The sequence below is a fragment of the Brassica rapa genome, chromosome A05 (assembly GCF_000309985.2).
Source record: "Brassica rapa cultivar Chiifu-401-42 chromosome A05, CAAS_Brap_v3.01, whole genome shotgun sequence".
Lineage (NCBI taxonomy): Eukaryota > Viridiplantae > Streptophyta > Magnoliopsida > Brassicales > Brassicaceae > Brassica > Brassica rapa.
In genome coordinates this window covers 15,698,694-15,723,593 of record NC_024799.2, presented here as the reverse complement: position 1 = coordinate 15,723,593, position 24,900 = coordinate 15,698,694, and the positions used below count along the sequence as shown (strand labels likewise).

The 24,900-nt window shown below is 42.3% G+C and overlaps 1 protein-coding gene and 1 long non-coding RNA gene across 4 annotated transcripts; one reads left to right on the top strand and one right to left on the bottom strand.

The window, feature by feature from the left end:
* Positions 1–495: 495 nt before the first annotated feature.
* Positions 496–2,126, bottom strand: LOC117133923. The gene has a single exon (XM_033291073.1). It carries the CDS (start codon positions 1,685–1,687, stop codon positions 1,157–1,159), a length of 531 nt encoding a protein of 176 aa, XP_033146964.1. The 5' UTR covers positions 1,688–2,126; the 3' UTR covers positions 496–1,156.
* A 1,528-nt stretch (positions 2,127–3,654) lies between these two features.
* LOC117133924 lies at positions 3,655–4,772 on the top strand. Of its 3 annotated transcripts, none has more exons than XR_004457993.1 (3): positions 3,655–4,361; positions 4,463–4,524; positions 4,701–4,772. It is a non-coding gene; the product is annotated as an uncharacterized LOC117133924 (long non-coding RNA). The 3 variants fall into 3 exon arrangements; XR_004457995.1 differs by having other exon boundaries at positions 3,655–4,250; positions 4,701–4,768; XR_004457994.1 differs by having other exon boundaries at positions 4,607–4,763.
* Positions 4,773–24,900: the final 20,128 nt, after the last annotated feature.

Here is a 24,900-nt window from a genome sequence, read left to right as displayed (position 1 = left end):
CGAAACATACTGATCTTTCACGCTTTTTTGGGATTCTATTTTCTTTATTTTTTGAGTTTTCTTTTTCTCTTCCATAACTCCGTCTTAATTCCGGTTCCAATTCCGACGACTCAATCGTAGCGAAGGACGATCGGCTATGCTTGATGTGAGGGCAGTCGCAATTCTCGTGGGGAAGCCAAGAGAGGAGAGGACGGGGTCCACAGCAGAGAGTCGTTCGTCGTTGTCGGCGGCGGAGAATTTCGTGGCGGCGTAGCGTTGAGCGACGAGACTCTTCGATTCAAGAAGATAGCGAAGGAGTCAAGCGCAACGGAAGACCTCGTATTGTAACAGTGTGGGTTAGCACAGAGTAGATAACCTGCCTAGAACTCACCAAGAGCTTAAGGTAGGGGAAATCAAGCCTAGAAAGTGATCAAAGGAAGAAAGATCACCTTGGAGGAGCAGGATCTCTATGATACTAGGGTTTGCTTTAGAGCATATGAGAGAGTAGAGAAGATAAGATGAAATTGTTATTCTGATTGATACTCTGCCTAAGGCAGTCACGCAGTACATAAAGGGAAATCAGCAACGGTCACATATGACTCAATAGCTATCAAAAGCAGAAAGCAAAAGTAAGACAAATGGGACAAAACCCAAGTTATTAAACCGAAAGCAAAATGGTAAAACTAAACCGGCTTTGATATGATCAGCTTGTGAATCTGTGCTCCACGATAGACTTTATCTTGCGAGGATCAGTGCTCACACCCTCAGCAGAGATAAAGTGGCCTAGATACTCGATCACTGTGGCACCAAACGTACATTTCGAAGGTTTCAGATAGAGCTGTGCTTGTTGGAGAATCTGAAATACTTCGCGGAGGTGCTTGAGGTGATCTTCCCAACTAGAGCTGTAGATGAGAATGTCATCGAAGAACACTAGTAGGAATTTCCGCAAGACTCCTTCAAACACTTTGTTCATGAGGCTTTGGAAGGTGCATGGGGCGTTGGTGAGGCCAAAGGGCATCACGAGGTACTCGTAGTGACCTGAGTGGGTCTTGAACGCAGTTTTGTAGACATCATCAGGTGACATCCGTAGTTGGTGAAAGTCAGACCTCAGGTCGAGTTTAGAGAAGTATTTTGCTCCCCCTAGCTCGTCAAGCAAGTCTTCCAGCAAGGGAATAGGTTATTTATCTTTGATGGTCTGTTTGTTCAAGCCACGAAAATCAACACAGAGCCTCCAAGAGCCGTCTTTTTTCTTGACTAAAACGACGGGAGATGCATAGGGGCTGGAGCTTGCTTGGATTATCCCTTCGTCAAGCATCTTCCGAACCATAGTGTCAATGACGTCCTTCTGTAGAGATGAGTAACGGTAGGGGCGGAGGTTGACTGGGTTAGCTCCTGATTCCAGAGGGATGCGGTGGTCGAACCCATCTCGGAAAGGTGGCAGCTCTGTGGGCTCATCAAATAAGACAGCAAAGTCACCTAAGAGGTGTTGCAGGTCTTGATCATCTGTCATATCAGTACCACTAGTGGAGATATGTGACAGCGGAGCTTCAGGTAGGAGATGGTGATTTGTGTTAGCTGATAACTCAACGACCTGGAGCAGAGCAGTTTGAGGTTCGTGCAACATCAGTTTGTTGAGGCTACTCCCTTTGATCACCTTGCAACCGTTCTTGGTGACTCCTCGTAGCACGTTCTTCATGCCGAATTCCATTCGAGGGTTAAGGAAGTCCTAAAGTATGGATCCAAGAGTTGAAAGCCATTGAACTCCAAGGACAAGGTCGCAGCAGTCTAGTGGAAGGGTACGGACCTCCGAAGAGTAGTTGTAACCCTGCATTCTCCATTTGAAGTCGGTGCACTTGTATCGTGTCATCATTGTGCTACCGCTAGCGGCTGTAACGGCCATTGGTGTGATTGTCTCCAGCAGACAGCCTATCTCATTGGCAACGTTCAGATCAATGAAGTTGTGGGTGCTTCCGTTGTCGATGAGGATGTATAGTTTGCGCTTCCCGCACTGACCGATCACCCTCATACAGTTAAATGTAGAGGAAACATTTAAGGCGTTCACTGAGATTACTGGTGTGTTCTCTACTTTGTCTTCTGTAGTGACTACAGCCAGTGTATCAGTTTCATCTTCAGTGTCAGAGAATGGTGATTCTTCCCCTTCATCACCTTCCATAACAAAGATTTGAGAGCGTTTGTGCTTTTGGCTGTGACCAGGGGTATAAACCTCATCACAGAACATGCATAAACCTTTAGCTCTCCTATCTTGCATCTCCTGATAAGAGTACTTCTTAGGTTATTTATCGGTAACATTTGGAAAGGTATTGGCTTTTTGTGGTTTATTGGGTGTGAGAGGGGTGGGTAGGAGGGGAGTGGTAGCGGAAGGTTTAGGGTAAGTGTTTTGGTTCTGTTTCCAGTTAGGGTTGAAGGGGGGTTTTGAGGGTTTCGGGGTGTGGAGTAGGGATGATTCCTGCAGCATAGAGATCTTTGCGGCTCCTGCGACCGTTGTGACTTCAAACTGGCGCGTGTGGAGTGAGAGATGGCGGTTCAAGTTTGCCAAGAAGATGCTGAGAGCATGAGCCTCGGGGAGAACCAGTCGCATCCTCGCGGTCTCGAACTTGTCGAGGAAGTCAACCACTGAATCAGAACCTTGTTTCAGGTCGACTAACTCAGCTAGTGGGTCGTCGTAGAGCTCAGAGAAACGGCTAGAAATGGCCACAATATATTCAGTCCACGACAGAAAGATACCGAATCGTGTACTCATATAGTTGTGGTGCCATTGGGTGGCTTTACCGGTGAGGTGCATCAACGTTAAACATACCTTTATCTCCAGAGGGGTGCCGTCAATGTTGAAGAACTGCTCGCAGTTGGAGATCCAATCTCGGAGGTGTGTACCATCGAAAGAAGGGAACTTTATTTTGGAGAGGCGAGAAGCTAAGCCGGTGGGAGGCGGCGGGGTTCTTCCATCGCGACGGTCGAAGTAACCAGTCATATCTGGGGGGTCAGGGGGTTGGTTTGGCGTGTGGTGAGGGTTGTTTGAGATGGGAGTGGGTGGGTGTGAGGGACCAGGGTCCATTGGAGCTTTTCCGGTGGCTTGAAGCTGAGTCGAGTTGTGGAACATCAGCGCTTCGAGTCTGTCGAAACGTAAGTCCAAAGAGTCAGCTCGGGATTTGAGTTCGGTGGCGAGGAGGTCGTGTAAGGACCGGATCTCGTCGACTTGCTCTGTCAGGGAACGCTCCTGTAGTCTGGTTTCTACCATCGTTGTAGATCCGAGAACCGAGAAGCTCTGATACCAATGTAACAGTGTAGGTTAGCACAGAGTAGATAACCTGCCTAGAACTCACCAAGAGCTTAAGGTAGGGGAAATCAAGCCTAGAAAGTGATCAAAGGAAGAAAGATCACCTTGGAGGAACAGGATCTCTATGATACTAGGGTTTGCTTTAGAGCATATGAGAGAGTAGAGAAGATAAGATGAAATTGTTATTCTGATTGATACTCTGCCTAAGGCATTCACGCAGTACATAAAGGGAAATCAGCAACGGTCACATATGACTCAATAGCTGTCAAAAGCAGAAAGCAAAAGTAAGACAAATGGGACAAAACCCAAGTTATTAAACCGAAAGCAAAATGGTAAAACTAAACCGGCTTTGATATGATCAGCTTGTGAATCTGTCACACGTATCCTTTCTCGTGCTTGAACTGAACAAACTCCTTTTTACTGTTAACTTCTTTTCTAATCCGTCGAAATCCCCCAAGGTCTGATAACTCTTCTCACTCAGGTAATTTTAAATTATGTTAATGTGCCTTTTTGGATTTAGTTTGATGAATTTTCTTTTGTTGTCTGTGTGGATCAGAAGCAACATGAAATGGATTGAAGACAGCGCTTACTACCAGAGCATTGAAAAAAGATCCAAACTTTTACACCCATGTACTCGTACAATTAGTTTTAGAAAGATGGAGTGGTATTCGTATTAAGAGAGATACTAGAATAGGGAAAAGAGGCGTCCCATGTAACAAGAAAGTTTGCTTACAGAACAACAAAACCAGAGATGCATCTTTCTCTTTATTTTGTTTTGTTTCAGGCCTCAATGCGTGGGAAAAGCAGGGAGACGAAAGCAAACATGGGGATCAAAGAGGCTTTACCGGGTTGTGACGAGTGTGTTGTTACTATATATTCAACTAGCGAGGATACGAATTATATTGGAGATGATGGAGAGTTTGTTTGTACAAGAGAACATTATCGAAAGATTATTCTCCAATGGTTGATGTCGAAGGTAACTCAGGTCTTTTACTGGATATTGACGTGAACATTGAAACGGAAACAACAAATTCTCAAATCTCAATGTTCTGCTCTCTCCCACACGTCCTTGTGGCTACAAAAGTCTGTAAGAAAAAAGAAACCAACACAAGTCATTAATAGGGGTAATCTTTCTACAATATTACTATGCACGACTTCTGTTGATTTTATTCTTTCTTCCTGTTACAGAGTTGTTAATGGACCCCTTGAAAGCATTTCTTCTGATCTTGCTTTAGATACATTAGCTGAAGGTATTACTTACTTTCATAGCATTTAGTTACTTAATCATTACCACATGTACTTTTTAATAATCTCTGGATTTTATATGTGAAGGCTTGGTGGTTAGCGTATGTCTTGGTGGCTCATTTGGATTTGGATATGTTCTGTATTCAATTATTAATCATGTTCCTTGGCTTGTATGTTACAGTGTGTAGGTGGAACTCTGTGCATAAGTAGATTGGAGGGGATGTGCTAGAGAATGATTTTGTGGGAAATGACAGTTTTTGTAAGACCCGATCCTGGATTCCCCAATCCAACCCGACCGCAGCCTCACCAAACAATGCAACCAGTTTCATTTACATATTCAAGTTCAAGTGTTAAATAATTCTAAGTCTTTTTCAGAGTTTTGAGGTTCCAACATTCACACTTAAACAATCCAACATCGACTAGGGCAAATAGATATTTCATAGATAATAACCAAGGTTCATACATCATTCATCATCCTAATAAAATAGATCACACACTAGAATCGCATAAGTTCACAAGTTGCACAATAGGCTACAATAATTACACAATTTTCAGAATCAACCCAATCACCACACATCTTCCCATGGCCGCGGTCCTCATGGTGCTTTTCCCTTACCACGGTCCATTTCTGGTCCTGGATCCAACACAAACAATCACACAATCACAAGGTTAGATTACAAAACAAGAATCAGTTCACATTGCATGGTCGGATCCAATCTAGTCAAGAACTATCATCAAAAATGTCAAATCTGACCCCTTTAAAAAGAGATCCAAATACCAAATAAAATTCATGATAAATTCATGACAATTCAGAAGAAAAATATTCCCATAATCAGATTCAAAAGAACCGGCTCAGATCATAGTGATCTCGGCCATGAACAGCCCACACAAGAACAAGGGGCTTTCATGGGGATTTGATCAGGCCAAGGCCTTATGATCGATAAATCCTTCCCTGTAATATCATAAAACATTCCATAGTACAATATATATGAAGAAAACAGAGTAGAAGAAGTCAGAGTAAGGAGTGGCCAATCGATCCCAACCGGCCAGACTCACACGGCCATCATCCGCGGCCTTGTCCGGTTACTCTTGGCCACACCTCTCACCTTAGGAGTTCGGTCTCCAGGGGCGACTTCCTTCTCTTTCTCCTTTGCCTTCTCCTTGTCTTTCTGCCTCAAATCCATTCTCTTGATCACACGCCCAAACACACCAGGAACACTCAAGAACAATCTCTTGGATCAAATCGGCCAATCCAAGGTTTGTGTCTCTCTTTCTCTCTTGAATTTTCTATGTGTTTCTCTCTGTGTCAAATTGAGTAAAAATCGACCAGCATGGCAGAAATGAGAGGGAGAAGACGATTTAAACTGTCCCCAACCGCCTGGGCGAACAGTTACCAAAAATCACATCCCTTCTTCCCAAAACCGTCCCATAACCGCCCATTGGCGGTTTCTCCCCTTTTCTTCCTTTGGCAAATCGATCACTGAGCCTCAGCTCACACTATGGAAGCTTGCCCACTCCCTGTCCCAAGCCTAAGACCCATTTGGTCGAACCGTCCTGCACCCGGACCATCGGCTCGCCCAGTAACCGTCCTGGACTCGCCCACACTGATCCGAACCAGAACGCACCGTTCACCGGATTGAGCTGACCTCCAGATGTTCCCAGCTGAGTGAGCTAGTCCACCAGCTCCTGTGAGCTGAACAGATCATGGTGAACTGAATACCAGCTGAACCGAGCTGATTGAACTCAAACCAACACTCGTCCAGCTGCCTAAACACTCACCCAGCTCCTTTACCCTTGTTTCCATCGTATCCTGGTTAAGTCTCAGCTGACTGATGCCCTTAACCTTCATTCAGGGCCATGATACGCTTGTCTCAAGGTCTAATGACCTGACTGGTGCGTCTCCCCGCACCATGGCCCGTCCGGGCGATCCTATCTAGGATCGGGGACATGACAAGTCTCCCCCACTAACTTGGGATTCGTCCTCGAATCCATGTTAAGTGTTTCCTCAGGAAGAAATTGTCTGTACCAATCCGGATACATAGCTTTCATTTTTTCTTCTGTTTCCCAAGTGATGAGGTCTTTACCATTGTAATCCCACACCACTTTGATCATGGGGACTGTCTTCTTTCTCATAGCTTTCTCTGACCGATCCACAATCCGAACCGGCAAGGTTTCCAAAGCCAGGTCTTTACCAAGGTCAGCAGGAATCTCGGGCAAGACAATGTCTTGTTCAGACAAGCATTTCCGGAGTTGGGAGACATGGAACACATTGTGGTATGAATCGATTGCTGATGGCAAGTCCAACTTGTATGCCACTGCACCCACTCTCTCTATGATCCTGAATGGACCCAAGTACCTAGGATCCAGTTTCTTTCGTCCAGAAACCCTGGTCCTACCCTTAAAGGTAATCATCTTGAGATACACCAGGTCATTGACCTCAAACTCAAGATGTTTCCTACGCTTGTCTGCATAGCTCTTTTGGCGGTCCTGCGCCTCTTTCATCTTCTCTTTGACCATCCTGATCTTCTCAGTGGTCTGTTCTACAATCTCAGGACCCAACATGCTACGCTCCCCCACTTGGGTCTAGCATAGGGGTATCCTGCACGGCCTACCATACAAAGCCTCATATGGCGACATACCAATGCTTGTATGGAAGTTGTTGTTATAAGCAAACTCCACTAAGGGTAAGTGTTTTTCCCAAGACTCTCCCCAGTCTAACACACACGCCCTTAGCATATCCTCCAAGGTTTGGATTGTCCTTTCAGACTGCCCATCCGTTTGAGGATGATAAGATGTGCTCATATTTACTCTGGTTCCCAAGGCCTTTTGGAAAGCCTGCCAGAAATAAGATGTAAATCTTGGATCCCTGTCCGAGACAATGCTTGCTGGAACACCATGTAACCTCACTATCTCGTCTAGGTACACTTGCACAATCCTGTCGACCCCATCCCCTTTCTTGATGGGCAGGAAATGAGCCGACTTGGTCAGCCGATGAACCACAACCCATACCGCATCTTTCTTATTCCTGGTCGTGGGAAACCCAGTCACAAAATCCATTGTGATGTGATCCCATTTCCATTCTGGTATGGGTAGGTTCTGAAGTAGACCACTGGGAACCTGATGTTCTGCCTTCACCAGTTGACAAGTGGGACACTTAGCCACCCACTCTGCAACATCAGATTTCATCCTCACCCAATGGTAGTACCTTTTCAGATCCCTATACATCTTCTTCAGTCCAGGGTGAACTGAAAACTTAGACTTATGAGCCTGTCTCATAATCTCTTCTTTGAGTTCCTTATCATTAGGAACACTGACCCTCCCATTGACCAAGATGGTACCATTGTCAGTTGTCTGGTACTCAGTCTTGTCATTGGCGGCTACCTTCTTTAGATTTTCATCCAGGCCCTGAGCTTGCCTGATCCTGGTCAGGAGATCGGCCTGGTTCACTGCCTCCAACCCCAATGGCTCATCTGAACCAACCAAGGTGTTGAGGTTCAAGGACCTGATCATCCCTTCCAGTTCATCCGCCTCCCTCTCAGATGACACTTTAGCCCTTCTGCGGCTCAAAGTATCAGCCACTAGGTTAGCTTTCCCAGGATGATAAGCTATGTCCAGATCATAATCTGCAACAAACTCCATCCATCTCCTCTGCCTTAAGTTTAACTCAGGCTGAGTGAATATGTACTTCAAGCTCTTATGGTCTGTGAGTATTTGCACCCTGGCACCATAAAGATATGATCTCCATATCTTTAATGCAAATACTACTGCAGCCATCTCCAAATCATGGGTCGGATAGTTACCCTCATGCTTCCTTAGCTGTCGGGAAGCATAGGCTATCACCTTCCCATGTTGTGTCAAAACACAACCAAGACCAGTTATGGATGCATCCGTATACACCACATAAGGCTGATCAGCCTCAGGCAACACCAGGACAGGTGCATTAGTCAACATGTTCTTGAGTGCTGCAAAACTTTTCGCACACTCCTCAGACCATGTGAACCTCACGTCCTTGCCTGTCAGCTTAGTCATAGGTTGAGCTATGCTCGAGAACCCCTTGACATATTTTCTGTAATAACCAGCCAACCCTAAGAAGCTTCTCACTTCCGTAGCATTCTTTGGCTGTGGCCATTCCTGGATACATTTGATCTTATCTTGATCCACTGAGACTCCTTTATCAGACACCACATGTCCAAGGAACCCAATGCTCTTCTGCCAGAAACTACACTTTCTTAGCTTAGCAAAGAGCTTCTGTTCTCTCAGGCGGCCCAACACCGCCCTAAGGTGTCTTTCGTGGTCCTCCTTTGTCTTGGAATACATGAGTATATCATCAATGAAGATGATCACAAACTCATCCAAGTATTCCCTGAAGATGCCGTTCATCATCTTCATGAATGCAGCAGGTGCATTGGTTAGTCCGAACGGCATAACCACAAACTCATAGTGACCATACCTAGTTCGGAACGTTGTCTTCCTCACATCATCTGGTGCAATGGGGATCTGATGATACCCAGAGGCCATGTCAATCTTGGAGAACCACTTGGCTCCACGGAGTTGATCCAACAACTCATCAATCCTGGGTAAAGGGTACTTGTTCTTCACAGTCACCCTGTTCAAACCCCTATAATCAATGCACAACCTAAAGCTACCATCCTTTTTCTTAACAAATAGGACTGGTGCTCCCCAAGGTGATACACTAGGGCGTATGAACCCCTTCTCAAGCAACTCCTCAAGTTGCTTCTTCAGCTCTGCCATCTCAGCTGGTGCCATTCTATATGGACTTTTTGATAATGGGGCCGTTCCAGGTTCCAATTCAATGATGAATGGGTCAGCCCTATCAGGAGGAATGCCCTGTAGTGCCCCAAACACATCCTGAAATTCCCGAACCAACGGTATACCCTCTGGGTCACAGGCCCCTACAACCTCGTCAGTGTAAATGGTAGCCAAAAAGGCCTCACAACCATTTCCAAGCACCGTTCTACTTGGACTGCTGAAACCACCAAACTACAAGAGGTTGGCTTGATTCCTTGGTACTTGATCGGGGGTCCAAACTCGTTCTCAAGTTGCACCCTTCCCCGGTGACAATCTAGAGTTGCCCGATACTTTCCCAACCAGTCCATGCCCAAGATCACTTCATGATGCTTGAGGGGGACAACAATCAGATCTATAGGCATCGGCCTATCCAAGATCACCACAGGGATGTCCTTAACCAGACCGAGTGAGTTCATAACTTGCCCTCCGGCCGCACTCACTCGTTCAGGACCATCCCATGTTCCATACTGGAACAAACCTTTTCCTATCATACTTGGACTCACAAAACTATGTGTAGCTCCAGTATCAAATAATGTGTGTGTTTCCACACCACCAATACTTAAGGTCCCTACACAAGACCCATCAAAGTATATCTATCCATCCTAGGTTCCATACCATGCAATTCTACTGGAATTGTAAAAGTAGTAGTCTAGAATGTTACCAGTGATCGCTTGGAAAGGCTGAATCCCATCCACATCCTTGGATAGCTCATACACACGAGGTGTTGAGGTCTGGCCTCGTCCCTGGACTGGCCTGCTAGCCACCCCATGTCCCTTACTTTGGTTGCCTTGCAACTTAGGGCAGTCCCTGCGGTAGTCCCTTCTGGCCGCAGTGGTGACAGGTCCTGGACTCACCCAACGGGCTTGGACAATCCTTGGCTGAGTGATCCATCTTACCACATCGAGTACAGGCACCCATGGCCTTCCAGCACTCTCCACCATGGTATCGTCCACACTTAGGGCGCTCTGACCTACCACTTGAGGTTTTACCCTCCTCGGCCGAGTCCCTCTTCCTCTTCTTGTCACCACTCTGACCCGAGGATACCACCACACTCTTCAGCTTCTGCTTACCCTCCTCGGTGAGGTTGGTCTCCAGCAAGGCCATCCTCTCAACCAACTCAGAAACCGTGTGGAACTTACAAACAGAACAATAGGTTCGAAGTTCCACCCTTAGGCCTCGGATGAACCTTCGGACTTGAACCTTCTCATCCTCCAGTTCTCTTCCCACATACCTCCTGAGTCGGTTGAACTCTTCTTCATACTCACGAACAGTCCTCCGTCCCTGAGTCAAGTCCAGGAACTTGGACTCCAAACGATCCCACGCCTCAGCAGGAAAGTACTTATGGTTGAACTCAACCTCAAAGTCAGCAAAGTGCTCAATGGTACCATTGGTACGCTTGTCCAAAGCTAACCACCAATTATGTGCATATCCCTCCAGGAAGTGTACTGCTATGTCCTTCTGGTAATCCTCAGGACATCGTGTGGACTTGAAGTTTCGAACCAACCTGGTTCTCCACTCGTCCGCCTCCATAGGATCAACACTTCCAGCAACGTGTTTGGTTCCCAACTTGGAGATATGCTCCAGAACCTTCAGGTAGTCCATACCATGCACTGGCCTGACCGGTGGGTCTATCTCAATCACCTCAGCCACACGGCCAGCACCAACATCAGCCACTCCAGCAGCAACCCGAACCGGGGGATAAGCCTGTCCCACGGAAGAGTTCACCAATGGTGTGAACGCCTGTGTCAAGTAGGCTATCTGAGCTCCCATGATCTGCATAGCCTCCACCAAGCCCCTTATGGTCGGCTCAATGACCTCCTCAGCAAACAATCAACATTCTGGCCACTCCCAGCACCAACGTTGGACGACCCAGTATCGTCTCCATGGACTTGCTCTTGTTGCTCGTCCACATTAGTTTCATTAACCTCAGTAGGAAGAGTTGGACCCACTGGAAGTCCGGTTGCATTGTCCACCTGCTCCACCAGAGCCGGTAGCACTGTGGTTGGAATGGTTCCAGCTGGTAACACTCCGGTCTGTTCAGCACCATCCTGCCCCACTGCTCCAGACGCTCCAGTTGCCTCCTTTCCTTTCCGAGATTTATACCTTTTTGTACCCTTAGGAGTTACAAACACAAACAAAAGGTTAGTCCACAACTGAACACACAAACCTCAATCACTCCTAACTTAATCAGTACAAAAGATTACTTAGAACCCAACTATCTCACCATGAGTCCGAACGGCCAAGTGTGTGGTGAACCAATAACCCAACAAATCCTAGAATCAAGAATGCTCTGATACCAACTTGTAAGACCCGATCCTGGATTCCCCAATCCAACCAGACCGCGGCCTCACCAAACAATGCAACCAGTTTCATTTACATATTCAAGTTCAAGTGTTAAATAATTCTAAGTCTTTTTCAGAGTTTTGAGGTTCCAACATTCACACTTAAACAATCCAACATCGACTAGGGCAAATAGATATTTCATAGATAATAACCAAGGTTCATACATCATTCATCATCCTAATAAAATAGATCACACACTAGAATCGCATAAGTTCACAAGTTGCACAATAGGCTACAATAATTACACAATTTTCAGAATCAACCCAATCACCACACATCTTCCCATGACCGCGGTCCTCATGGTGCTTTTCCCTTACCACGGTCCATTTCTGGTCCTGGATCCAACACAAAAAATCACACAATCACAAGGTTAGATTACAAAACAAGAATTAGTTCACATTGCATGGTCGGATCCAATCTAGTCAAGAACTATCATCAAAAATGTCAAATCTGACCCCTTTAAAAAGAGATCCAAATACCAAATAAAATTCATGATAATTCATGACAATTCAGAAGAAAAATATTCCCATAATCAGATTCAAAAGAACCGGCTCAGATCATAGTGATCTCGGCCATGAACAGCCCACACAAGAACAAGGGGCTTTCATGGGGATTTGATCAGGCCAAGGCCTTAAGATCGATAGATCCTTCCCTGTAATATCATAAAACATTCCATAGTACAATATATGAAGAAAACAGAGTAGAAGAAGTCAGAGTAAGGAGTGGCCAATCGATCCCAACCGGCCAGACTCACACGGCCATCATCCGCGGCCTTGTCCGGTTACTCTTGGCCACACCTCTCACCTTAGGTGTGATAACCCGCCCTTCGGGATAAAATGGTCGAGCAAGGGAAAGTCAGAATCTGGAGCCAAGCTTTTGGGAGATTACATATTTGGAGTAATGTTGAGTTTTGATCACACAAAACTTAACATGGTCCGGAGAAGACAGAAGATTGGTCGAGCATCAACTTGATGATCGAACCGCGGGCGGTACGGGCCAACCGAGAAGTTCGAAGTAGGATGTGGTCGAAGAATGGATCGTGAGTGAACCATGAGACATATTAAGCTGCTCTACCTTTCTTAGAAGAGTCTTAGATTGATCAGACGAAGATTTTGGAAGAATCACATTTTTGGAAGCACGACGGTTTAGAAGCTCGACGTTTCAGAAACACGACGTTTCTTAGCCACTAAGTTTTCCGCGAAACTTCACATCTATCATCAGAATATTATTTCAGAGATATTATAATTTGGAAGCATGACGGGAGTAAGCAGGACGGGAAGCAAGCACGACGGGAAAACCCGAAGTTGGTCGAAAACCCTAATTTCGGTTTTTCGAAATTATTGGAAAAAGCTGGAGGCTCGGGAAATATTTTTAGAGGATCTCAGTATTCATCTGGAGTTTATTAAAAATATTTAGAGAATCAGAACGGGAGCGGAAAAATATTCGGGATTGATCGCGGGACGAAAATTCACCAGAAAGACCGAAATCGCACAAATCAACCGGGAAGCTTGAGGTGGCCCTATCTGAGGGATCAGGACGTGCTGTCCTTCATCCAAGCATCTTAGTGTCTCCGTAGCACGACATGTCTCCGCAGGATGAAGCCTCACATGCAGCATGACACCCAAAGCACGACATGGCATCGTCTTGACACCCAGAGGCCCGTGTGTCGCGATGCATGAGCTCCAGCCATGCTGAATGACATCTGGACGTGGTGCTGGCTTCTGGCATGCAGAGGAGTCATGCATGGTGACATTTGGACGCCCGTGTGTCGCCGCGCATGCGACCGGAAGCATGCGGGACGACACACAGGCGATGGAGTGGCACCATTTCAATGGTTGGCCATATCTATATAAACCCAGCTCCCCCAGCTCGTTTCATTCATTCCACACACTCAAACATCACTCTAAAACTTGGGCTAGAGAGAGAAAGTGAAGTAGAAAAAGGAAGTGAAGGATTTGGAGCTGTTTTGAAGAAGTTAGAGCATTTTTAAGAGCCATTGTTCTACCGAAAGTCCGAGAAGAAGATCCAGAAGTCCGAGGAGGTTCTGTCCAAGTCCTGATTCGTCCATACCAGTCCATTGAAGACAGAGGCATTGGGTTTTGGCTAGGCTCTCTCCGATCAACCAGCTGCAAGAACACTGTGAGTTGGTTTGTTTGAATTCCACTTGGAATTTAGGATAGATCGAGTCGCATATAGAGTAGAATGATCACGCTATTGAATGGTAGAGTCCTTAGGGTTATTTTATTTATGGAACCGGACTCAGTTTAGCAAGGGCTAAGCTGAGATGAATGAAATTAAGACTGAGTTGATAACCTGATTAGGACTAAGAATAGGATGCATCATGTTTTCTATTCTTGCGTGTTGATATGGTTGAGTGCAGGTTCCCGTTATCTTTAAAGATAGTGTCGTAGCAGGAGGCCGAATATCTGGGTAACGGTTTGATTGAGTAGATTGATTGAGTAGATTTAATTAAATGATTTCTCGTTTAATTAATCTTGTTGATTGAGGTTAGTCATCTCTTGGTAAGGGAGTGACTAACTGGTTTAGTTGTTTAGTTGCTGTTGTTCAGGGGATCTTTGGCCATATAGGCCAATCTCCTTGTTGTGGTGTTGGTACTACGAGTCCTATGCCATATAGGCTGGACTACGAGTACTGGTGTTAGTGTCATAGACTCCTTAGTGTATTTAAGTTTGTGGTAGGAGTCCTGGTCTTATTAGGATTAGTGTGTTGTAGCTGACAGTATGAGCGTAACCCGTCCATACTAGGCTTGTTTAGGGGTGATTAGTGTTTCCTCAGCCTCGTACCCAGCGGGTTTAAGGAAACCCCTTATTCGTTGGATCGGGAAGACTCAGAGAGACGGGATCATGGCCTATGGCTGAGTGATTACACGACGGTGTAATGTGGCAGTGACCCGAAGGACTGTGGGCTGTCGCGCGGTGACCCGAAGGACTGTGGGCCGCGGTCGGTTGAAAGTTCCTTCTTCTGGCCTTTGTGGTAGGAAGATAGGATATTGCCGATAGAGAGGATGAACACTAAGTCACCATTTCCCGGGGTAGTGTGTTGTGTTGTGTTAGAGTGTCGTAGAGGGTTATGGAACCCTCGAGTCAGTGTAGCACCGATATACGGTGTTACTAGTTAGATCGAGTCGTGATACTCATAGTTATTATTGTGATTGTGGTTGATTGATTTGCTTGCAGGTTATGACATTAAGTCCTAAGTCTGGTTTAGGTACCGGATTAGGCTTGATGTGTATTTCGTTAGTGTAGGCCTGACGTTGGCCTGTATGTGTTTGAGTGATTGCTTGTGAAGGGTGGTGGATATTAAAGCTATGCGGTATCATTGGTTGGCCGATCATGTTCTTGTTTGATTGTTGGTCGATCGATTAATGATACTTGCATAGTCTAAGTGTCTAACACTACATGAGTATTGAACTCAGGCGTATATATGGTTAACTAGGGATTGTTTGTTGACTTGTTTTAATGCAGGTTCCCGTTACTTGAAGCTAGATCATGGCAGGAGGCCAAGTCTAACTTAGTAACGGTTTGCTTAGCCTTAGCTTTTTTTGCATGCTAGGGCTAGATTGATTGTTATTTTGGGTTGTCTGGGTAGAGTCTAGGTTGTGGGTAGAGGCCGCCAGCTCACTGAGTAATACTAGATTACTCATCCAACTCTGTTGTCCTTTTTGCAGGTCGCTTTAGGTAAGGATGATCGGATAGCTTGGTGCTGGACGTTAGGACCGCCGGTGTAGATTTTCATGCCTTTTGTAAACGGTATTGTGAATTGTGTTATGTTGACTGATTTGGCATTAGGCCGGGCCCAGTCTTGAATTATTCAATGTATGAATATTTCTTGAATCAATAAAAGTAATTGTTTTATATGCGCTTCATGAGTACTCTGATATTTGACTAGTCCGGTCTAACACAACGTTAGGTCGAGGTACGGGTTGAAAAGCCTTAGGCCTTGATCTAACGGAAAACGCTAACTCTAGGTACGGGTTGCAAAGCCTTATGCCTTGACGCAGCGGGACGAGTTAGTGGATGAACTGGTCTAGGTCGTGGAGTAAAGTTTGTGACTCTGACCGGATTGTCCCTAGCCCGTCACGTAGCGCTTCCGGACCATGGTGTTGGGTTGGACGGTCAGTCATGTTCTTGTTTGATTGTTGGCTGGCCGGTTGGCCTTTCATCTCCAACCCTGGTATTGGTCGTCGTCGGTCATGTTCTTGTTTGATTGTTGGCCGGTTGATCGACCTATGTCTAGGACGGTTCGGGGGTGTTACAGAGGTGGTATCAGAGCATGGTTTCGTCCATGCTTCCGGAACTCATGATTTAATCGGTTTTAAATATTTATCGAGTCAAATTGAGTCACAAAAGGCATTAGGGAAACCGGTCACGTCCAGCGATAGGATTTGTGGTTTTAGGAATTAGGATTGAGATAGTGGAATCTAGAACTGTTAGGTTGCTTGGGTAGAACTGTTAGGTTTCTGGTTAGAATTGCGGTTAGGTTGAATTGTTAGTATTTGCTGGGTTAGTAGATTATTTGATTAATTGTCTACTAACTTGCATGTGAAGTGTTCTTTTGAGTTGCAGCTTGTGTGTTCGTTGATCGGAACTTTAAGGAATGGAAACCTTAAAGTGAAAAGAGTTCAAGGCTAAAAACCCAAAGTGAAGAGAGAGAGATTCAGAGGGACTGGACAGTGGTATGGACTGGACAAGTATGAGCAAGACTTCGTTGAGAAAGGACTTCATCAGTTTTGGGAAAAGAAAGGTTTCAGTGATCAGAAGCAAAGATGGTGCGCGTTATGGCAGAGTAAATGCAAGAAGACGATTCAGTATTCATCAAGTGAAGAGTTTTGTGGCAACTTTGAGAAGGAGACTCATGGGAGAGCAGTAGATACGGTGAAGCAATATGAAGATGAATTCAGCATGAGAGTGAAGCGATATGGAGATGAGTTAAGAATGAGTGAAGCATGGGAAATCAAGAAGTGAAGGACGGATTCAAGACTAAAGGAATGCTTTGAGATGTATCAAGACGGAGTGAGTTCAGAACCAGAAGTTTGGGTGGAGACCAGAGAAACCGAAAGGAGGAAACCAAGGGCAAACCGATAAAGAAGCACATCAAGTGATCAAGACCGCGAGACAAGTGATCCAAGGAGAAATTTTCATCAAGGGGATGAACATGTCGTGAAGCTGAGCCATTGGACAACTAAGAATTCGAGGACGAATTCTATTAAGGGGGAAGAATGTGATAACCCGCCCTTCGGGATAAAATGGTCGAGCAAGGGAATATCAGAATCTGGAGCCAAGCTTTTGGGAGATTACATATTTGGAGTAATGTTGAGTTTTGATCACACAAAACTTAACATGGTTCGGAGAAGACAGAAGATTGGTCGAGCATCAACTTGATGATCGAACCGCGGGCGGTACGGGCCAACCGAGAAGTTCGAAGTAGGATGTGGTCTAAGAATGGATCGTGAGTGAACCATGAGACATATTAAGCTGCTCTACCTTTCTTAGAAGAGTCTTAGATTGATCAGACGAAGATTTTGGAAGAATCACATTTTTGGAAGCACGACGGTTTAGAAGCTCGACGTTTCAGAAACCCGACGTTTCTTAGCCACTAAGTTTTCCGCGAAACTTCACATCTATCATCAGAATATTATTTCAGAGATATTATAATTTGGAAGCATGACGGGAGTAAGCAGGACGGGAAGCAAGCACGACGGGAAAACCCGAAGTTGGTCGAAAACCCTAATTTCGGTTTTTCGAAATTATTGGAAAAGCCGGAGGCTCGGGAAATATTTTTAGAGGATCTCAGTATTCATCTGGAGTTTATTAAAAATATTTAGAGAATCAGAACGGGAGCGGAAAAATATTCGGGATTGATCGCGGGACGAAAATTCACCAGAAAGACCGAAATCGCACAAATCAACCGGGAAGCTCGAGGTGGCCCTATCTGAGGGATCAGGACGTGCTGTCCTTCATCCAAGCATCTTAGTGTCTCCGTAGCACGACATGTCTCCGCAGGATGAAGCCTCACATGCAGCATGACACCCAAAGCACGACATGGCATCGTCTTGACACCCAGAGGCCCGTGTGTCGCGATGCATGAGCTCCAGCCATGCTGAATGACATCTGGACGTGGTGCTGGCTTCTGGCATGCAGAGGAGTCATGCATGGTGACATTTGGACGCCCGTGTGTCGCCGCGCATGCGACCGGAAGCATGCGGGACGACACACAGGCGATGGAGTGGCACCATTTCAATGGTTGGCCATATCTATATAAACCCAGCTCCCCCAGCTCGTTTCATTCATTCCACACACTCAAACATCACTCTAAAACTTGGGCTAGAGAGAGAAAGTGAAGTAGAAAAAGGAAGTGAAGGATTTGGAGCTGTTTTGAAGAAGTTAGAGCATTTTTAAGAGCCATTGTTCTACCGAAAGTCCGAGAAGAAGATCCAGAAGTCCGAGGAGGTTCTGTCCAAGTCCTGATTCGTCCATACCAGTCCATTGAAGACAGAGGCATTGGGTTTTGGCTAGGCTCTCTCCGATCAACCAGCTGCAAGAACACTGTGAGTTGGTTTGTTTGAATTCCACTTGGAATTTAGGATAGATCGAGTCGCATATAGAGTAGAATGATCACGCTATTGAATGGTAGAGTCCTTAGGGTTATTTTATTTATGGAACCGGACTCAGTTTAGCAAGGGCTAAGCTGAGATGAATGGAATTAAGACTGAGTTGATAACCTGATTAGGACTAAGAATAGGATGCATCATGTTTTCTATTCTTGCGTGTTGATATGGTTGAGTGCAGGTTCCCGTTATCTTTAAAGATAGTGTCGTAGCAGGAGGCCGAACTATCTGGGTAACGGTTTGATTGAGTAGATTGATTGAGTAGATTTAATTAAATGATTTCTCGTTTAATTAATCTTGTTGATTGAGGTTAGTCATCTCTTGGTAAGGGAGTGACTAACTGGTTTAGTTGTTTAGTTGCTGTTGTTCAGGGGATCTTTGGCCATATAGGCCAATCTCCTTGTTGTGGTGTTGGTACTACGAGTCCTATGCCATATAGGCTGGACTACGAGTACTGGTGTTAGTGTCATAGACTCCTTAGTGTATTTAAGTTTGTGGTAGGAGTCCTTGTCTTATTAGGATTAGTGTGTTGTAGCCGACAGTATGAGCGTAACCCGTCCATACTAGGCTTGTTTAGGGGTGATTAGTGTTTCCTCAGCCTTGTACCCAGCGGGTTTAAGGAAGCCCCTTATTCGTTGGATCGGGAAGACTCAGAGAGACGGGATCATGGCCTATGGCTGAGTGATTACACGACGGTGTAATGTGGCAGTGACCCGAAGGACTGTGGGCTATCGCGCGGTGACCCGAAGGACTGTGGGCCGCAGTCGGTTGAAAGTTCCTTCTTCTGGCCTTTGTGGTAGGAAGATAGGATATTGCCGATAGAGAGGATGAACACTAAGTCACCATTTCCCGGGGTAGTGTGTTGTGTTGTGTTAGAGTGTCGTAGAGGGTTATGGAACCCTCGAGTCAGTGTAGCACCGATATACGGTGTTACTAGTTAGATCGAGTCGTGATACTCATAGTTATTATTGTGATTGTGGTTGATTGATTTGCTTGCAGGTTATGACATTAAGTCCTAAGTCTGGTTTAGGTACCGGATTAGGCTTGATGTGTATTTCGTTAGTGTAGGCCTGACGTTGGCCTGTATGTGTTTGAGTGATTGCTTGTGAAGGGTGGTGGATATTAAGGCTATGCGGTATCATTGGTTGGCCGATCATGTTCTTGTTTGATTGTTGGTCGATCGATTAATGATACTTGCATAGTCTAAGTGTCTAACACTACATGAGTATTGAACTCAGGCGTATATATGGTTAACTAGGGATTGTTTGTTGACTTGTTTTAATGCAGGTTCCCGTTACTTGAAGCTAGATCATGGCAGGAGGCCAAGTCTAACTTAGTAACGGTTTACTTAGCCTTAGCTTTTTTTGCATGCTAGGGCTAGATTGATTGTTATTTTGGGTTGTCTGGGTAGAGTCTAGGTTGCGGATAGAGGCCGCCAGAGTAATACTAGATTACTCATCCAACTCTGTTGTCCTTTTTGCAGGTCGCTTTAGGTAAGGATGATCGGATAGCTTGGTGCTAGACGTTAGGACCGCCGGTGTAGATTTTCATGCCTTTTGTAAACGGTATTGTGAATTGTGTTATGTTGACTTGATTTGGCATTAGGCCGGGCCCAGTCTTGAATTATTCAATGTATGAATATTTCTTGAATCAATAAAAGTAATTGTTTTATATGCGCTTCATGAGTACTCTGATATTTGACTAGTCCGGTCTAACACAACGTTAGGTCGAGGTACGGGTTGAAAAGCCTTAGGCCTTGATCTAATGGAAAACGCTAACTCTAGGTACGGGTTGCAAAGCCTTATGCCTTGACGCAGCGGGACGAGTTAGTGGATGAACTGGTCTAGGTCGTGGAGTAAAGTTTGTGACTCTGACCGGATTGTCCCTAGCCCGTCACGTAGCGCTTCCGGACCATGGTGTTGGGTTGGACGGTCAGTCATGTTCTTGTTTGATTGTTGGCTGGCCGGTTGGCCTTTCATCTCCAACCCTGGGTATTTGACGGTCGATCGGTAATGTTCTTGTTTGATTGTTAGCCGGTTGATCGACCATATGTCTAGGACGGTTCGGGGGTGTTACATTAGGAGTTCGGTCTCCAGGGGCGACTTCCTTCTCTTTCTCCTTTGCCTTCTCCTTGTCTTTCTGCCTCAAATCCATTCTCTTGATCACACGCCCAAACACACCAGGAACACTCAAGAACAATCTCTTGGATCAAATCGGCCAATCCAAGGTTTGTGTCTCTCTTTCTCTCTTGAATTTTCTCTGTATTTCTCTCTGTGTCAAATTGAGTAAAAATCGACCAGCATGGCAGAAATGAGAGGGAGAAGACGTTTTAAACTGTCCTCAACCGCCTGGGCGAACAGTTACCAAAAATCACATCCCTTCTTCCCAAAACCGTCCCATAACCGTCCCATAACCGCCCATTGGCGGTTTCTCCCCTTTTCTTCCTTTGGCAAATCGATCACTGAGCCTCAGCTCACACTCTGGAAGCTTGCCCACTCCCTGTCCCAAGCCTAAGACCCATTTGGTCGAACCGTCCTGCATCCGGACCATCGGCTCGCCCAGTAACCGTCCCGGACTCGCCCACACTGATCCGAACCAGAACGCACCGTTCACCGGATTGAGCTGACCTCCAGCTGTTCCCAGCTGAGTGAGCTAGTCCACCAGCTCCTGTGAGCTGAACAGATCTTGGTGAACTGAATACCAGCTGAACCGAGCTGATTGAACTCAACCAACACTCGTCCAGCTGCCTAAACACTCGTCCAGCTGCCTAAACACTCACCCAGCTCTTTTACCCTTGTTTCCATCGTATCCTGGTTAAGTCTCAGCTGACTGATGCCCTTAACCTTCATTCAGGGCCATGATACGCTTGTCTCAAGGTCTAATGACCTGACTGGTGCGTCTCCCCGCACCATGGCCCGTCCGGGCGATCCTATCTAGGATCGGGGACATGACAGTTTTCTTATGATTTTTATTTGTATTTTGAATGTGTAAAATTTGATATTTTGGTTTTATAAAGTTTTACGAAGATTGAAACAGGTTTGGGCTAATTGAATTGAATACTAGGCAATGTACAAAAGAAAAATTGGATTATTGGACTTCTTAGGTACAAATTAAAATTATTAAAATAATACTAGGTTTGTTAAGTATTATTAAGCCAAACAAATGCCTGAAAGGAATAAACAATATTAGTTTAAGAAAAATAATTTATATAAATAATTTATTTTAATTTGTTATTTATTCTTATTATGGCCTTCCTATCAAGACGTTAGTATAGAAATATAAGGATGTTTTCTATGAAAGCGAGAAGTTATCTATCAATTTAAGAAATTAAGAGTATTTTATGTTAATTTGACAAATAAACACATTTATAGACGTATAATCACGTAATATATGAGATATATCTTCTAAAAATAAATAATAAGAAGAAAATTAAGGTTCTTATAACTTATGTAGGATGATATGTACATGTTTCAATAAAAAAACACGTCTAAACATGTTGAAAAGGAGATAATACATGTTTGAATATTTACACTTAGTAGTATTCAAGGTAGTAGTAATATTCCGTTCTTCATAGTAATACTTTTGCAAAATACAACATTTTTTAATAATACAAAATCAAAAAGACAAATTTATTAGTAATATCAATGTATTTAATGTATTTAGACAGTTTTAGATTGTATATAACATACTGCCAGAAAAAAGTTTCAAAAAATATGTATTTTCTGTTATTCATCTCATTATGACATTCCCATCAAGACATTAGTATATAAGTATAAGAATGTTTTTTATGGAAATGAGAAGTTTTCTATCAACTTGAGAAATTAAGAGTATTTTAGTCTAATTTGACAAATAAACACTTATAAGGACATATTATTAGGTAATATATGATATACATCTTCTAAAAATAAACAATAAGACGAAAATTAAGATTCTTATAAACATGCATAATACATAGTAATTCAAAGTATTTTAAGGTAGTTTAAGGTAGTTCACAATAGTACCTAGTAGTCCATTTAGTAGTACTAGTAATTCCAGTAATTCCTAGAATTTTAATTTTCATCGATTTAACATTTTTAACCCATCACGAGGGTGTTATTCCCACCACTGTAGTGTATTATTTTGCTTCGAAAGAGTGCAGATAAGCAGAAATATACAAAATCGTCTTTAACCATAATTTTCGTATTTATTTTATACCAATACACCTAAAACTTTAGTTTTTCATCAGTTTAGGTGTTTTTAACTGACCAAGAACGTGCTACACATTCCAAATTACCGTCTAACACCATTTTAATATTTTTTTCCCTCAAAACAATGTTAAATTTAGGGAAATATACATTGTTTTCTTTAAACATTATTTATATATTTCTTTAAAAATTCCACTATTCTTAAAATTTTAGTATAAAAAATAATTTATATATGTATTTTATTTAATTTATTTTTGAAATTAATTCTTGGTTAAAGTATTATTGAAATATATTTTTATTAAATTTGTATTTTTGAAATATTATTGTAATAATATTTTAAGATATTTCTGAAATTAACTGTTGATTAAATATGAAATAATTTATTTAATCAAAATTTTCTAAGATAAATAAAACAATTTATAAAATCAAATTATATTGTATATAATATTAAAGTTAAAATAAATATAACGGAACTGGAATTCTTAAATGACACTCTTTAAAAAACAAGAAAAAGTGTCAAAATTACTTTTATAAAACAAAGATAATATTATTTATAAGTTATATAGATTGCTAATTCAATAATAAATATAAAAATAGTAAATAATATGAAATATCTTATTTTATTGGGAAATTGCCACAAATAGCATATTTATAGTACCACTTTTCATGTTTACACTAATCACTTTTATCCTCAATTTTAATAAAGAGTAAAAGACAATTATACCATTAGGGTTAACTAATCTAGACTTAGGGTTTAGAGTTGAGGGGTGGGTAGGGTTTTTGGAATGTGAAATCTAGGATTCTAATAAATATATAAGTAAATACTTATAAAATATATAAAAATTTATGAAAAATAGTTTCAAATATAATTTTCATTTTTCAAAAAGAAATTTGAAAAAAAAGTTTCAAAAAAAACAATTATAAAAAAGTTCGAATTTGAAAAGGTATAATTCGAAAACATAAAAAAAAGTTTTATTTTTTATTTTTTTTTATTTTTTTTATTTTTTTTTATTTTTTTTATTTTTTTTATTTATTTATTTATTTATTTTTTATTTAAATAATAATTTATTATATATATAAATAACAAGGGCATAAGAGTCTTTTACCACTTAATGAAGAAGGTATTTTCGAAAATGTCTCTTTAGTGATGGTAAAAATGAAAAGTGGTACCTTGAAAGTGGTTAACATGTAATTTCTCCTATTTTATTTGAAGTCTATTTAAATGATATAAAAACTTTAATTAAGGAAAATAATTTATATAAGTATTTTATTATATTTATTTCGAAATTAATTATTGAAATACATGTTTAATTTAAATTTGTAATTTTGAAATATTTTTATTTGACCCGATTTTATATAAATATCTTATCAAAATTATTTTTGAAATTAATTGTTGATTAAAGTATTATTGAAGTACATATTTTTTTAAATTGTATTTATGAAATATTATTGAAATGTTTATACAAATATTTTTGAAATTAATTGTTGATTAAATAAGAAATTTCTTATACAATAGATTAAAGTTTAATTTTTAGGAAATAATTAATAGAATTATTTTATTAAATTTATTTTTGAATTAATTATTGATTAAAATATTACTAAAATAAATTATTTTATTATTTTATATTTTAAAAATAATATTTAAATATAAACAGAAAATGTTAGTGAAAAATCTCTTCTCATAATTTTTAGTTATATTAATCATTAATAATCTCTTTAAAAAATCTAAAAAGAAACTAGAAAGAAATATCAGTTTGGTATACAAAATAAGGTAGGTCCCATGACTAAAAAAGTTAAAATTAAAGAAAATAAAAAAGTAATAGTGGGTCCTGCAGAATTTGAAAAGAAAGAGAAAATATAATAAAGAAAGAAAGGGCAAGAAATGAAAGGGAAAAGAGAGGGGATAGTGAGATAGTGAGAATATAATTTTTGAAGTGGGGTAATTTAGAGTACTTTCCAATATTTTATGGGGAGATTAACTCCATATATCTCGTACCCCCTAAATGAATTCTCACTGCCCCCTCTCTATTTCTCCTACCTTTTATCTTTGTACTCCCCAAAATAGCATTTCTCTATTTATTTCTTCAATTAAATAAAACAACCACAATTCAACTACCTACATGGCCTACAAGACAACTTTAACCAAAGAGAGTTCAGTTGGCCCACATGTCCTTCTTCTTCCTCATACTCGCTCCTCCTCTTCAACCTCCATTGGCGATTTTGAAGCTCCTAAGACAGGTAATTCTTGTTCGTTTGAGATGATTTTATCCGTAAAATAACATTAAAGTATCGTGTATATCATGAGCAGTGTTTAAAATATATGATTTGAGATATGATAAAAATTTGAGAGATTTAAAACGATTTAAAAAAATGTATTTAGGGCTTTCGGGTATTTTTTACATCCATTTTTTGATGAT